Source organism: Mobula hypostoma, chromosome 4, assembly GCF_963921235.1.
Source record: "Mobula hypostoma chromosome 4, sMobHyp1.1, whole genome shotgun sequence".
In the NCBI taxonomy this organism is placed as follows: domain Eukaryota; kingdom Metazoa; phylum Chordata; class Chondrichthyes; order Myliobatiformes; family Myliobatidae; genus Mobula; species Mobula hypostoma.
This window is the reverse complement of record NC_086100.1, coordinates 179,692,757-179,709,609: the sequence shown is the minus strand read 5'-3', so window position 1 is coordinate 179,709,609 and position 16,853 is coordinate 179,692,757. Positions and strand designations below refer to the sequence as shown.

The 16,853-nt window shown below is 43.0% G+C and overlaps 1 protein-coding gene across 1 annotated transcript in view; it reads left to right on the top strand.

Moving 5' to 3' along the window:
• Positions 1-641: 641 nt before the first annotated feature.
• Positions 642-16,853, top strand: part of LOC134344988 (alpha-1A adrenergic receptor-like) — a 69,650-nt gene continuing 53,438 nt past the window's right edge. The window contains exon 1 of the mRNA XM_063045123.1: positions 642-2,410. Within this exon, the coding sequence (XP_062901193.1) occupies positions 1,456-2,410 (955 nt within the window). The 5' untranslated portion in view covers positions 642-1,455. The remainder of the gene's footprint in view (positions 2,411-16,853) is intronic.

Sequence of the window (16,853 nt, the reverse complement as noted above, 5' to 3'; positions counted from 1 at the left end):
AAAAAATCTAATGACAAGAAGATGATGGAAAGAACGGGAGAAAATTGGAGATAAAAACAAAATCAGTGAAAAAAGATTTTAACATCTATTTAATTACAAATTTAGCATATTCAATCATATGTTGTTGCGAGCTCAATACATGTTTAAAGGCAGATCTTATTGAAATTAGTGATGGTGTTTTGCATTTGGTTACATTCTACATATAATATAGTAATATGGCCAAATCACTTTTAACATTGTAAAGTAATGTAATGTTTGATATGAGTGGAGTATTTCGTCTTAGCATGGGTCACCATAGGAACTATCTTGTCAAAACTTCTTACTTTTAAATGTCAATGGATTTTTATGTCCGCCCTTTTCTCGATAAGTTTAGGGTGGTTTCTGTAAACAAGATCCCCTACTTCCGAGATATTTAAACGATCAAACATTGAGGCTTTTGATTATTCGCTTCCGAACTGCGAATCGCGCCCCGTTGTTGCGAAGCTTTGTAACGTACTGTATCGGAGCAAAGAAGAATCAACGCGCTTCTCCTTGTATAACAGCATGAAGCAGTTATAATTTACATGCCATTGAAAGACAAGGGAAGCAAATTATACATCAGAGGAGGGGGAGAATAATGAAACTCAAAGTAAAATGTTTGGTATTCACGGCAGAACTGGACAATGAAGACGTTTATATTTCAGGATTCGGAGGTGAGCAGTGTGGTCAAACAGAACTTGCTATTTCCCAATGGCCCGTTAAGCACTGACAATGGGATAGGTTAGCTGCAGCTTATTTATTCCACTCGATGCGATATATTTCTATAAATAAGAACACTTTCCATCTGTAGTTGAGTAGTTTGCCGGTTGACTGTCTGGTGATTGCCCAATAGGTCTCTCCGCAGTCGGATCTCTGGTGCCCCCTAACGCTGGCCGCCGCAGGCGCACGGTATCCGTGACGTGAGGACCATCCCGAGGAGGCGAGGTTTCCAGGAGATTGAAAAGTGATATTGAAGCTTCAGCACCTAAGTGCTTCAACGGATTTTCAGTAGTGGTCAGCTTTGGGAACTCTTCTTACTAGTGTATGACTTCATGTGTGTCTGTGTGTGTGGGGTGCGTGTGTGTGTCTGTGTTTCTGTGGATTTCTGTGTGAGAGGGACGATAACAATATTATCCCAGGACTGTGCAGATGCTAGGCAGTGAGACTGTGCAGGAAAAGTTGCAGCCGCTTTTGAATGGGAGTCGGTAAAGGAAAGGGATGCCGCCTGGAAAACGGAGCCTAACGACGGGGCTTCGGTCAAGCTCAAAATGCGATGGACAAGTGAACTTGCCCAGTTACCCTGCAGGACTCAGTTATGGAGCATAAACAACCCCGGGACGGGTTCCGGCGGGGACCGCGGCGCTACATGGATATCCTTTTGCTTGAAGAGGCTGAAGTTGGCAAACTCACTCACATGGAGACGGCAGTTCTTCTAAAATGACTTTTTCTGAGTTTACCAATGAGAGCTTCCACGGGAACTGTTCGGATGCGTCCACGATTAACTATGGCCTGTCCCCGAATGAGTCCATCACCGCCAACAGGTCAGTCCGCCCCGAGGAGCTGGATGTCAACCAAGCGGTGGCCCTGGGGGTTATTCTAGGTGCTTTCATCCTGTTCGCCATCGTGGGTAACATCATGGTTATTCTGTCAGTGGCTTGCAACCGACACCTACAAACGGTAACTAATTATTTCATCATTAACTTGGCCATCGCCGACCTCCTCTTGAGTACCATCATCCTTCCCTTCTCGGCCAGTCTGGAGATCGTTGGTTACTGGGCTTTCGGGAGAATTTTCTGCGATGTCTGGGCTGCGGTTGATGTCTTGTGTTGCACGGCCTCGATAATGAGCCTCTGTGTCATATCCATTGACCGCTACATCGGCGTGCGCTACTCTCTACGCTATCCAACTATTATGACTGAGGTGAAGGCGGTGTGGATCCTGATCATTCTTTGGGTCACCTCCATCGTCGTCTCGGTGGGTCCTCTACTGGGCTGGAAGGAGCCGGCCCCGGACGACGAGACAGTGTGCAGCATTACCGAGGAACCGGGTTACGCCTTGTTCTCCTCTCTCTTCTCCTTCTACCTCCCTCTCATGGTTATCCTGATCATGTATTTTCGCATCTACATTGTGGCCAGGCGGACCACCAAGAGCCTGGAGGCCGGAGTGAAGAGGGAGCGGAGTAAGACCGTGGAGGTGGTCCTGAGAATTCACTGCAAGAGCGTTCTGGACGACTCCAACCCCAACTTCAAGAGCAAGGGGCATCACTTGCGCAGCTCGCTCTCCATGCGGCTCCTCAAGTTCTCCCGAGAGAAGAAGGCAGCTCAGACCCTGGGTATCGTGGTCGGAGTCTTCATCCTCTGCTGGCTGCCCTTTTTCACCATCTTACCGCTAGGTAGGTAGATCGACAAGGTCTAGTTTATAGATTCTCGCCGGTTTCACACTTCAGCAGTTTCCTTACTATAACGCTGTTGTCAGGAACCAGTTAATTGTCACTGTCAGACCAAGGCGCATCTAGCTGTGTGTGACACACATTACCTTATTCTAAAACGAAGCTGTATCTGGGTACGCAGCCAAGTAGCTTAGTGCCGGCAGGCCCTAAGGGCAATCACTTATTACCCCTTTCTTTTCGATGTATGTTCAGTTTCCTAGTGTGTCACAGTGAGGTGTTTACACTTTGTTACGAATGGCAAGAAGTCAAAATCAAAATATTGTACCCAAAATAAACCAGTAGTGAAACTCAATTCTCCAAACAAGGGGATTATCCCCCGCCAATTGTGTTCACCTCTCCACTCCTGGTCACCCGTCACTACTCTCACCGCCAGACCGCATCTCCAGCCCGGTACAGTACTCGGTCTGGAGGGCCGATTGTAGTTGGGGACGCTGCTGTTTTCTGCCTGGTCATTTAATTGGATGGACCTGACAGGACTAGCTTATGCTAAGGCAGTTCTCAAACTGCGATGAAGATGCCACACGCATTCCAACTTCCAGCAATCCACACTTTCCCACGTGAATCAACGAGTGTTTCTGTGCTGCGCTGTTGCTCCGCACTCGGTGAATGCGATTTCATTGCGGCTATGATCCACGTTTCTTTAAGTTACCAAGTTAACGGGAAGTTTCACTACACAATTCAGGCAATCAAACTGTTAAATTCGGGAACCGGCCTTTCTGCCCATCGTGTCTGCACAGACCATGATGCCAATCTAACTATAATCCCATCTGCCAGCACATGTTCCTTGTCCCTCTATTTTCTGCTTGCTCACGTGTCTGTCTAAATGCCTCTTAAAAGTGACTGTGATATATGGTTCCACCACCTCCCAGCAACGCATTGCATTCTCTGTGTAAAGGCATGCATCATAAACCTTCGTATTTTCCCTCTGTTCTTAAATTTATGCTTAATTCCACAATGGGAAAAGACACGGAGCCCATCTATGCCTTTCATAATCTTACATATTGTTATCAGCCTCCGTATTCCAGAGAAATTCTTGTACCTTCTTCCTGATGGCAGCAGCAGAGAGAGAGCACGTCCTGTGCGGCGTGGCTCTGCTGGTAAAGAATGGCATCAGATCATTAGGAAGAAGTGATATAGGATTGGAAGATGTTGAATCCTTGTGGATTGAGTTAAGAAGCTGCAAGGGTAAAATGACCCTGATGGCAATCATATACAGACAGTAGCTGGGGTGTGGACTGCAGAATTCAACAGAAAATAGAAAAGGTGTGTGTCAAAAGGGAAATGTTATAACAGTCATTGGAGATTTTAACATGCAGGTAGATTGGGAAAATTAGCTTGGCAATAGATCTCAAGAGAGTGAAATTGTTGAAACCTACAAGATGGCTTTTTAGAGCAGCTGGTCATTGAGCCTACTAGGGGATCAGCTATACTGGATTGGGTGTTATGTAATGAACTGGGGGTGATTAGGGAGCCTAAGGTAAAGGGACACTTGGGAGACAGTGATCACAATATGATTGAGTTCAATTTGAAATTTGATGGATACAAAATAAAGTCTGAGGTCGCAATATCTCAATGGAGTAAAGGAAATTACAACGGTATGAGAGCAGAGTTGGCCAAAGGAAACTGGAAGGAGATGCTGACAGGGATGTCAGCAGAGCAGCAATGGCGTGCATTTCTGGGGGGAATGAGGAAGGTGTAGCATAGATGTATTCCAAAAACAAAGTCATTCTCAATTAGCAATATAGTACAAACGTGCCTGACAAGGGAAGTCAAAGCTAATGTAAAAGCAAAAGAGAGGACATACAACAAAGCAAAATTTAGCTTTAGGAAGATAGAGGATTAGGAAACCTTGAAAACCCTACAGAGAGAAACAAAAAGAATTATTAGGAGGGAAAAGATGAAATATGAAAGCAATCTAGAAAACAATATCAAGATGAATAGAAAAAGCTTTTTCAAGTATGTGAAAAATGAAAAAGAGATGAGAGTGGATCTAGGACTACCAGAAAATGGGGCTGGAGAAATAATAATGGGGGACAAGGAGATGGCAGATGAATTAAAGGAGCATTTTGCATCAGTCTTCATTGTGGAAGACCCTAGCAGTATGCCAGTTATTGAAGGGTGTGATGGAAAAGAAGTGAGTGCAGTTACTGTTACAAAGGAGAAAGTGCTCAAAAAGCTGTTAAGACCTAAAGGTGCATAAATCACCCAGACCAGATGAAGTACTCCTTTAGGTTCTGAAAGAGGTTGCAGTCGAGATTGTGGAAGCATTAGTAATGATATTTCAAGAATCATTGGACCCTAGCCTGGTTCTGGAGGACTGGAAGATTGTAAATGTCACTCCATTATTTAAGAAAGGAGGAAGGCAGCAGAAAGGAAATTGTCGACTAGTTAGCCTGAAATCAGTGGGTGGGAAGATGTGGGAGTCAATTGTAAAGGATGACATTATGGAGTACTTGATGACACAGGACAAGATAGGACAAACTCAGTATGGTTTCCTTTAAGGAAAATTTTGCCTGATGAACCTGTTGGAATTCCTTGAGGAGATTACAAGTGGGATAGATTAAGGGGGATGCAGTGGATATTGTATATTTGGATTTTCAGAAGGCCTTTGACAGGGTGCCACACATGAGACTGCTTACCAAGTTAAGAGCCCGTGATATTACAGGAAACTTACAAGAATGGTTAGAGCATTGGCTGATTGGTAGGAGGCAGCAAGTGGGAATAAAATCATCCTTTTCTGGTTGGCCGCCAGTAACCAGTGGTGTTCCGCAGGGGTCGGTGTTGGGACTGTTTCTTTTTGTGCTATATAACAATGCTTTAGATCATGGAATAGATAAGACCAATAGACCATAAGATATAAGAGCAGGAGTAGGCCATTTGGCCCATCAAATCTTCTCCACCATTCAATCATGGGCTGATCCAATTCTTTCAGTCATCCACACTCCCCTGCCTTCTCCTCATACCCTTCAATGCCCTGGCTAATCAAGAACCAATCTATCTCTGCCTTAAATACACTTAATGACTGGGCCTCCACAGCTGCACAGGGCAACAAATTCCACAGATTTACGACCCTCTGATTCAAGTAATTTCTCCACATCTCTGTTCTAAATGGACGTCCTTCAACTCTAAAGTCGTGCCCTCCTGACCTAGACTCCCCTACCATGGAAAATAACTTTGCCATATCTAAACTAATGGAGTTCAGGCCTTTTAACATTTGGAATGTTTCTTTAAGATACCCCCTTCATTCTCCTGAACTCCAGGGAATACATCACAAGAGCTTCCAGATGTTCCTCATACGGTAACCCTTTCATTTTTGGAATCATTCTCATGAGTCTTCTCTGAACCCTCTCCAATATCAGCATATCCTTTCTAAATTGAGGAGCCCAAAACTGCACACAATACTCCAAGTGTAGTCTCACGGGTGCCTTATAGAGCCTCAACATCCCATCCCTGCTCTTATATTCTATACCTTTAGAAATGAATGCCAACATTGCAATCTCCTTCTTCATCATCGACTAAATCTAGAGGTTAACCTTTAGGATATCCTGCACAAGGACTCCCAAGTCCCTTTGTATCTCTGCATTTTGAAATTTCTCCCCGTCTAAATAATAGTCTGTCTGTTTATTTCTTCCACCAAAGTGCATGACCATACACTTTCCAGCATTATATTTCATTTGCCACTGCTTTGCCCATTCTCCTAAACTATATAAGTCTCTCTGCAGGCTCTCTGTTTCCTCAACTATACTCGCTCCTCCACCATCTCCAGCGTCATTTTCTATTAGTCCTATATCTACCCTTGACTCTCTTTTACCCTTTATATACTTAAAAAAGCTTTTAGAATCTTCTTTGATATTAGTCGCCAGCTTTCTTTCATAATTCTTTTTTTCCTTCCTAGTGACCTTCTTAGTTTCCTTCTGCAAGTTTTTAAAGGCTTCCCAATCCTCTGTCTTCCCACTAGCTTTGGCTTCCTTGTATGCCCTCTCTTTTGCTTTTACTTTAGCTCTGACTTCACTTGTCAGCTATGATAAGGTTTTTCTTCCATTTGAAAATGTCTTCTTATTTGGAATATATATGTCTTGCACATCCCTCATCTTTTGCAGAAACTCCAGCCATTGCTGCTCTGCTGTCCTTCCTGCTAGTGTCCCTTTCCCGTCAACTTTGGCCAGTTCCTCTCTCATGCCTTTGTAATTTCCTATATTCCACTGAAATACTGACACATTGGATTTTGGTTTGTCCTTCTCAAGTTTTAAAGGGAACTCGATTATATTGTAATCACTGTTTCCTAAGAGATCCTTATCCTCTCTAATCACCTCCAGATCATTGCACAACACCCAATCCAGCACAGCTGATCCCCTAGTGGACTCAACAACAAGCTGTTCCAAACAGCCATCCCTTAAGCACTCTGCAAATTCTCTCTCTTGAGGTCCAGTACTGACCTGGTTTTCCCAATCCACTTTCATGTTAAAATGCCCAATGATTATCATGACATTGCCCTTCTGACACGCCTTTTCTATCTCCTGCTGTAATTTGTAATCCACATCCCGGCTGCTGTTTGGAGGCCTGTATACAACTGCCATTAGGGTCCTTTTACCCTTGCCATTTCTTAGCTCAACCCATACAGACTCTACACTTTCCAACCCTATGTCATCCCTTTCTAATGATTTAATATTATTTCTTATACACAGGGCCACACCACCCCCTCTGCCTACTAACCTATCTTTCCGACTCAGCATATATCCTTGGATGTTCAGCTCTCAAAGGCAGCCATCCTTTAGCCAAGTTTCAGAGATGGCCACAACATCATACTTACCAATCTGTAGCTGAATTTCAAGATCATCCATTCTATTTCTTATGCTGCATGCATTCAAATATAACACTTTCAGTCCAGTATTTGTTGCTTTCCGTTTTAACTGCACCACGCCTCCATTGCCCTGTAACTCATCCCTCCGGCTGTGATTATGCCTCATCTCCTGCCTCTCCTTTTTATCACCTCTGTTGCATGTTATCTTTGATTTATTTCTGGCTTTGTTGCCAAGTTTGCAGATGATACAAAGATTGGTGGAGGGGCAGATAATGTTGAGGAAATGGGTAGGCAGCTGAAGGACATAGACAGATTCAGAGACTGGAGAAGAAAGTGGCAAATGAAATACAATGTTGGAAAATGCATGGGCATGTACTTTGTTAGAAGAAATACATGTGCAGACTATTTTCTAAACGGGGAGAAAATCCAAAAATCTGAGTTGCAAAGGGACTTGGGACTCCTTCTGCATAACACCTCAAAGGTTAACTTGCAGATTGAGTCGTTCTTGAGGAAGGCAAATGCAATATCAGCATTCATTTCAAGAAGCCCAGAATACAAGAGCAGCGGTGTGATGCTGAGGCTTTATAAGGCACTGGCGAGGCCTCGCCGGGAGTACTGTGAACAGTTTTGGCCTCTGCATCTCAGGATAACACTGGCATTGGAGAGGGTTTAGAGGAGGTTCACAAGGATGATTCCAAGAATTAAATGGTTATTATATGCGAAATGTTTGATGGCTCTGGGCCTGTACTCACTGGAATTTAGAAAGAGGGGAGAGGGGATCTCATTGAAACCTTTTGAATATTGGAAGCCCTAGGCAGAGTAGATGTGTAAAGCAGGTTTCCCATGGTGGGGGCATCTGGGATGTGAGGGCACAGCCTCAGGATAGAGCAACATCCATTTAAAACAGAGATGCAGAGAAATTTCTTTGGTCAGAAGGTTGTGAATTTGTGGAACTTGTTACCACGGGCAGTTGTGGAGGCCAGATCATTGGATGTGTTTAAGGCAGAGACAGAGGGGTTCTTGATTGGCCATGGCATCAAGGTTACAGGGAGTGGGGCTGAGGAGGGGAAAAAGGATCAGCCATGGTTGAATGCTGGAGCAGACTTGATGGGCCAAATGGCCTTATTCTACTCCTTTATCTTTTGGACTTATGTCATTAGAATATAAACAAAAATATTAAATAATCAGAACTGAAAATCCAACCTGTTTATTTGGAACTGACTCAATATTAAAGTTATAATTATCACCTTATCCATATTCAATCACAAGATGTGGGTGTCACTGCTCACGCCAAGAATGCTCTCCACCCCTCGGTGCCCCAGTGTAGTATCTAGGAGGTAATCAAGGACATACCCTGTAGTTCTCTATTGGACATCACAGATGCAATGAAAATACTTCAGAACCCACTGCCTTCTTCTTTTCAACAATGTACCCATCATTTCCTGACTTACCCCAAATGCTCGGTCCGGAGTCACAAATAGGCCAGACCTGGTGAGGATTATATGCAACTCCAGACACACAATGTCTTCCCTGGAGGACGTTAGTAAAGGAAAAATGTTTTTTTTCCTTAAGATATAGTAGTTTCTTGATTAACGTTACTACTTTTTTTTCCAGAAGTTACCAATTTATTTAATTAGGCACCACGGTGGCATAGCAGTTAGTGTGACACTATTATAGCTTGAGGCATCAGAGCTTGGAGTTCAATTCTGATGTTATCTATAAGGAGTGTTTTAGCTTTTCCACCTATCACCTCCCAGCTTCTCACTTCATCCCCTTCCCCACCCAGCTACCTTCCCCTTCACCTGCCTTCACCTATCTATCACTTTCTAGCTCCACTTCTTCCACTCACACTCCGCCCACCTGCTTATTCGCGGTTCTTCCCACTTCCTTTCCAGCCCTAATGAGAGGCCCCAGCCTGAAACATCAACTGATTATTGCCCTCCATGGATGCTGCCTGACCTGCTGTGTTTCTCCAACATTTTGTTTGTGTTACATCGTATCTTCATGGAGTTTAACAGTGGGAGGTTAAGCTGAGTAACATTATCATGTAAACAGTTAAAGTATTAAGAAGAACTTTGGGACAGTGTCACGAACCCCGTGATGGGAATAAAGAACCAGCAGAGATGGAAAACACTTTGGAGTCTAGTATTGCTATGAACTAAAAATATTTATTAGTAACTACGCAATACAGTAATCTAAGTGAAGATTAATCAAACAGGTTAGCAATGATTGTATGAAAGTAAGTATATCAGTCAGTGTGGAAATATATGTATGAAAAACCAAGCTTCTTTAAGTCTAGGGTTAAAAAGATACAGTCTTACGATGATGAGTAAAGTTCAGTTCAGTTCGTGGTATTTAGCTGAGTAGCGATGGACAGAGAGAGAGGGAGAGATTTGAGTCTTCAGGTGAGCTGATGTCGTCGATCTTCTCGGCGTCCTCGGAAATCCTTCACAAGTCACTGACTGTGACTTAACAAGGGGGACTGGTTTTCTGTGGTGGACCTATCACCCTGGCAAGGGTGGGCACATAGACAACTCCCCACCAGTCAGCCCCTTCTCCTTCACTGCAAGAGCGGTTGGATCGATCCGCCTGATGGACCCTCCAAAACCCACATTCTCTGCAGGCACAACAATGCTCATTCAGTGTCCAGATCATGTGTCTGAGGTCTGTATCATCTGACCTCCTATTTATCTCACCAGGCCGAGCATCACCTGTCATTCAAAGAGTCCCTCCTTCCTTTGTCTGTGAAGAAATGCAAGCAAGCCGAGCTGTCCTTGAAAGTAACATCAATAATGTGCTGTCGGTCACCATAGCAACCTTCGAGCTGCTCGGTGCTATCTCCAAAGTGGACATCCAAAGTCACCTCCAGTGCCCTAACGTGACAGTCCAACGGTTAATCTTCGTCTCTCTCTCTCTCTCTCTTTTCAAAACAAACCATCGGTGATTAATAACTCTTTCTCTCTCTCTTCAAACAGTTAATAGGGGCCCTCCAGGATCCCCTCACACTGAAATAAGACATTGCACCCCAGAAGTTTTGATTTAAATCAGTCTGATCTACAGTACTGTGCAAAAGTCGTAGGTACAAGTTGTATATATAGCTAGGGTGCCTAAGACTTTTACACAGTACTGTATTTGTTAACATGGAGCAGAGGGTGCGCTTATAAATCTGACTGGAGCAAAGCATTTTGGGAATGGTGAGGGTCAGGGTGGAGGGGTGTGGGACAGGTCGTACAGCAGGAGTGCCAGGGGTGGTGGGGGGGTTTATTGATCATTACAGAATGCCTCTCTGGTGCTCCCTGCTCCTTCCCCTCTCTCTTCCCCTTGTCTCAACCATGATTCCCCTTTGCCTGTACCCTTTCCTCTCTCAGTCCACAATAGAGACCCATATCAGAATCAGGTTTATCATCACTCACATATGTCATGAAATGTGTTGTTTTTTGTGGTATCAGTACAGTGCCATGCATAAAATTACTACAGTTCTGTGCAAAAGTCTTAGGCACATTAGCTATTTAAATGTGTCGAAGATTTTTGCACAGTACTGCATATTTTAACTCTATCTACCTGTTTAATATGTTTTAATACATTTTATCCTGTAGATTCCAATCAGACTGCAACATCTTATTGTAGCAGATGAATGAATGATTATCTTTTACACAGTTAGACCATAAGACCATAAGACCAGAAGACATAGGAGCAGAATTAGACCATTCAGCCCATCGAGTCTGCTCCACTATTTGATCATGGACTGATCGAATTTTTCCAGTCATCCCCACTCCCCTGCCTTCTCCCCATACCCTTTGATATCCTGGCCAATCAAGAACCTATCTATCTCTGCCTTAAATGCATCCAATGATTTTGCATCCACAACGCTCGTGGCAACAAATTCCATAGACTTATCACCCTTTGACTAAAGTAATTTCTCTACATCTCTATTCTAAATGGACGTCTTTCAATCCTAAAGTCATGCCCTCTTGTCCTAGACTCCCCTACCATGGGAAATAACTTTGCCATATATAATCTATTCAGGCCTTTTAACATTCGGAATGTTCCTATAAGATCCCCACCTCATTCTCCTGAACCCCAGGGAATACAGCCCAACAGCTGCCAGACGTTCCTCATATGGTAACCTTTTCATTCCTGGAATCATTCTCGTGAATCTTCTCTGAACCCTCTCCAATGTCAGTATATCCTTTCTAAAATAGGGAGCCCAAAACTGCACACAATACTCCATGTGGTCTCACGAGTGCCTTATAGAGCCTCAACATTGCATCCCTGCTCTTATATTCTATACCTCTAGAAATAAATGCCAACATTGCATTCGCCTTCTTCACCACTGACTCAACCTGAAGGTTAACCTTTAGGGTATCCTGCACAAGGACTCCTAAGTCCCTTTGCATCTCTGCATTTTGAATTCTCTCCCCATCTAAATAATAGTCTGCCCATTTATTTCTCCCACCAAAGTGCATGACCATACACTTTCCAATATTGGATTTTATTTGCTACTTCTTTGCCCATTCCCCTAAACTATCTAAGTCTTTCTGCAGGCTCTCTGCTTCCTCAACACTACCCTCTCCTCCACCTATCTTTGTATCATCAGCAAATTTAGCCACAAATCCATTAATCTCATAGTCCAAATCATTGACATTCATTGTAAAAAGCAGCGGTCCCAGCACCGACCCCTGTGGAACTCCACTGGTGACTGGCAGCCAGCCAGAACAGAATCCCTTTATTCCCACTCTCTGTTTTCTGCTGATCAGTCAATGCTCCACTCATGCTAGTAACTTCCTGGTAATCCCATGGGCTCTTATCTTGCTAAGCAGCCACATGTGTGACACCTTGCCAAAGGCCTTCTGAAAATCCAAGTACACCATATCCACAGCATCTCCTTTTGTCTACCCTGCTTGTAATTTCCTCAAAGAATTGCAGTAGGTTTGTCAGGCAGGATTTTCCTTTCAGAAAACAAGCTGACTTAGGCCTATCTTGTCATGTGCCTCCAGGTACTCCACGATCTTGTCCCTAACAGTCGATTCCAACGTCTTCCCAACCACTGATGTCAGGCTAACAGTTCTATAGTTTCCTGTCTGCTACCTCCCACCTTTCTTAAATAGCGATGTAACATTTGCCATTTTCCAGTCATCCAGTACAATGCCAGAATCTATCGATTCTTGAAAGATTATTGTTAACGCCTCTGCAATCTCTCTAGCTACTTCCTTCAGAACACGAGGGTGCATTCCATCAGGTCCAGGACATTTATCCATCCTCCCACCGTTAATCTTCCCGAGCACCTTCTCAGTTGTAATTTTCACTGCACATATTTCACTTCCCTGACACTCTTGATTGTCCGGTTTATTGCAGATATCTTCCAATGTGAAGACTGATGCAAAATACGCATTCAGTTCCTCTGCCATCTCTGTGTCTCTCATTACAATATCTCCAGTGTCATTTTCTATTGGTTATATATCTACCCTCGACTCTCTTTTACCCTTTATATACTTAAAAAAGCTTTCAGCATCTTCTTTAATGGCCTCCTTTCATAATTAATCTTTTCCTTCCTTATGACCTTCTGAGCTTCCTTCTGCAAGTTTTTAAAAGCTCCCCAATCCTCTATCTTCCCACTGGCTCTGGCTTCCTTGTATGCCCTCTCTTTTGCTTTTACTTTGGCTCTGACTTCACTTGTCAGCCACGGTAGTGTCCTTCTTCCATTCAAAATTTCTTCTTATTTGGAATATATCTGTCTTGCACTTCCCATATTTTTTGCAGAAACTCCAGCCATTGCTGCTCTGCTGTTCTTCCTGCTAGTGTCCCTTTCCAGTCAACTTTGACCAGTTCCCCTCTCATGCCATTGAAATTTCCTTTATTCCACTGAAATACTGACACATTGGATTTTAGTTTCTCCCTCTCAAATTCCAAAATGAACTTGATCATATTATGATCACTGTTTCCAAAGGGCTCCTTAATCTTAAACTCTCTTATTACCTCTGGATCATTGCACAACACCCAATCCAGCACAGCTGATCCCCTAGTGGGCTCAACAACAAGCTGTTCTAAAAAGCCATCCCTTAGACATTCTGCAAATTCTGTCTCTTGAGGTCCAGTACTGGACTGGTTTTCCAATCCATTTTCATGTTAAAATCCCTAACGATTATCATGACATTGTCCTTCTGACACGCCTTTTCTATCTCCTGCTGTAATTTGTAATCCACATCCCGGCTGCTGTTTGGAGACCTGTATACAACTGCCATTAGGGTCCTTTTACCCTTGCCATTTCTTAACTCAATCCATGGAGACTCTACACGTTCCCAGTCATATGTCATCCCTTTTTAACGATTTAATATTATTTCTTATACACAGGGCCATACCACCCCCTCTGCCTACTAACCTATCTTTCCAATATACTGTATATCCTTATATGTTCAGCTCCCAATGACAGTCACTTTTTAGCCAAGTTTCAGAGATGGCCATGATGTCATACTTGCCAATCTGTTGCTGAATTTCAAGATGGGCCATTTTATTTCTTATGCTGTGTGCATTCAAATATAACACTTTCCGTCCAGTAGTTGTTGCTTTCTGTTTTAACTGCACATGCCTCTATTGCCCTGTAAATTATCCCACTGGCTGTGATTGTGTCTCATCTCCTGCCTGTCCCTTCTATCATCTCTGTTGCTTGCATCTTTGATTTATTTCTGTTTTCCTCTTCCTCAGCCCTTTCACTCCAGTTCCCGTCCCCCTGCCAAATTCTATTGAATTATCTTACAGCAGGGGTTGTTCCTACTTTCCTAATCAGGTATGAATATGATAGACCTATATACAGTACAAAAATATAGGAGTATTACTTCAAAGCTCTCACGGAACTTGCATTAAGCTCTATTGTGTCTGCACAGTAGGAATACAAGCAACTTAAATTTCCTGCTGGAACAGTTATAATGCTCCCTTTGCTGATTTAACCTATTTGTACTGATTGTGTTGGCATTACTTATAAGATAAAATTTTATTTATCCCGAAGGAAATTATTGTTACAAGGTTGCTCAGTCAGAAAAATATACTTTAAAATAAAAAATGTAAGTATTGAGCTATGAGAAAAATACAAAATGTCCATTAAAATGTAGTCGTGCAAAATACAGATGTGAAATGAAACCATATACTTATGCACTTAAGGAGGAGGAGTTGTAGAGTCTTATAGCTACAGGGAGACAGGATCTCCCGTGGCGTTCAGTGGTGCACCTCGGTGGAATCGGTCTGTTCCCAAAGGTGCTCCTCTGTTTGTCCAGTGTGCTCTATGAATGCAGACAGACTTGCTTTCACTTCATTACACACACTGCTTGAGGGTTAACCTCTAAAAAAGGCTCACTTATTGCTCAGCGTTCATAAACGACAGTAAAAAACACTACAGGAGGAATTCAGTAGGTCAGGCAGCAATTACAGATTGTCAAAATTTACGGTGGGGATCCTGCATCAGTTCTTAATCAGAATTATTATTAAATATAGAGTAATTTTCTGGCGTTGAACATTACTGCTGCGTACATTACATATATATGTGACAAGAAATTTCTTGTTTTGCAGTAGCAGTAATATTCAAACCCATAAAATTACTCTGTATTACAAAACACTGTATATAAGTAGTGCATAACAACAGAGAGTGTTCATGGGTTCATGGACCATTCAGAAATTAGATTGGATTAGAGTAGATTTAACTTTATTGTCATTGTGCCGAGTACAGATACAAAGCCAATGAAATGCAGTTAGCATCTAAACAGAAATGCAAAGAATAGTGTTATTTACAAAATAACTGCGAATAAAAAGTAAGTGCTACAGCACACAAATATAAAAGTACTGAGACAGTACAATATGGGTGCAATACTGCTTAGCGTTGTGATGAGAGGTTCAGCAGTGTCACAGCCTCAGGGAGGAAGCTCTTCCTGAGCCTGTTGGTGTGGGAGCTGAGGCTCCTGTAGCACCTACCGGATGGGAGGAGAGTAAAAAGTCCATGGTTAGGGTGAGATGCATCCTTGATAATGCTTTTCGCCCTGCCCAGGCAGTGTTTATGGTAGATGTTCTCAACAGTGGGCAACTGGGTGCCGATAATCCACTGGGCAGTTTTCACCACATGCTGGAGTGCTTTGCGATCCGATATGGGACAATTGCCGTACCTCACTGAGATGCAGTTGGTGAGTATGCTCTCAGTGGTAAAATGGTAAAAGTCTGTCAGTATCCTGGGACAGAAGAGAGCTTCCTTTATGCTTCACAGGAAATAAAGGCGCTGTTGCACCTTTTTGATCAGGATGGAGGAGTTCAGGGACCAGGTGAGATCCTCGGAAATGTGGACACCAAGGAATTCTAATGGCAGATGGCAAGAAGCTGTTTCCAAAGCACTCAGTAAAGGTCTTTAAGCTCCTGCACCACCTCCCCTATAGTAGTAATGAAGGCTCAGAAGGTGAGGATCCTTAGTAATGGATGCCATCTTCTTAATATATTAACTCTTGAACTCTGAACTCCCAAACAATCTGAGTGGTAATAGCTCCAGGCTACCATGGTGCCCTTTTGTTTCATTTCCTGGTTTCCAATCTGGATGAGACCAATAAATTCCAATGTCCTTTCCAGGACAGCTATAAGGATTAAATACAACTTGCCCAGGCCAAGTTGGAGTCCCACAGGATGTATGCCCCCGTAACTCAGTACAAACAGGCAGGATGTTGTTAATCAGCCAGTTCACAAAGAAAGTTGGTGAGTGAAATGGGAAAATTCAAGTTGAAGCACCCTTCCATAGAATCAGACAACAGAGAGGAGACAAGGACAACATTTTACAATCAATGGCCGCTTTATTAGGTACACTTGTGCACCTGCTCATTAATTAACAAATCTAATCAGCCAATCATTTGACAGCAACTCAATGCAAAAAATCATGCTGACATGGTCAAGAGGTTCAGTTGCTGTCCTGACCAAACATCAGAATGAGGAAGGAATTGACAGTGGAATGACTGTTGGTGCCAATCGGGGTGGTTTGAGTATCTCAGAGATTGCTAATCTCCTGGGATTTTCATGCACAACAGACTCTGGAGTTTACAGAGAATGCTGCAAAAACACACAAAAAAATCCAATGTTCAACGGTTCGGTGGACAAAAGTGCCTTATTAATGAGAGAGGTCAGAGGATAATGGCCAGACTGATTCAGGCTGACAGGAAGGTGACAGTAACTTAAATAACCACACATTACAACAGTGGTGTTCAGAAAAACATCTCTGAATGCACAACACATCAAACCTTGAAGTGGATGGGCTACAGCAGCAGAAGACCACAAATATACACTCAGTAGCCATATTATTAGTTACAGGAGGTAGCTAGTCAAGTGGCCACTGTGTATATTTATCAACCAACATTTCAGATCAACCTACAAAGGAGAAATTGGGGTAGCTGATCAAAAGTTTACTGGAAGAAGTAAATTATCACTTTACTAAATGATAAAGATGAACTTTTGACTTCAAAATCTACATCACTGTTGCCCTTGCAGCTTACTACTGATCTGCACTGCTCTTTCTCTGTAACTGTAACACTCTATTCTACATTCTGTTATTGTTTTGTCCTTTACTAC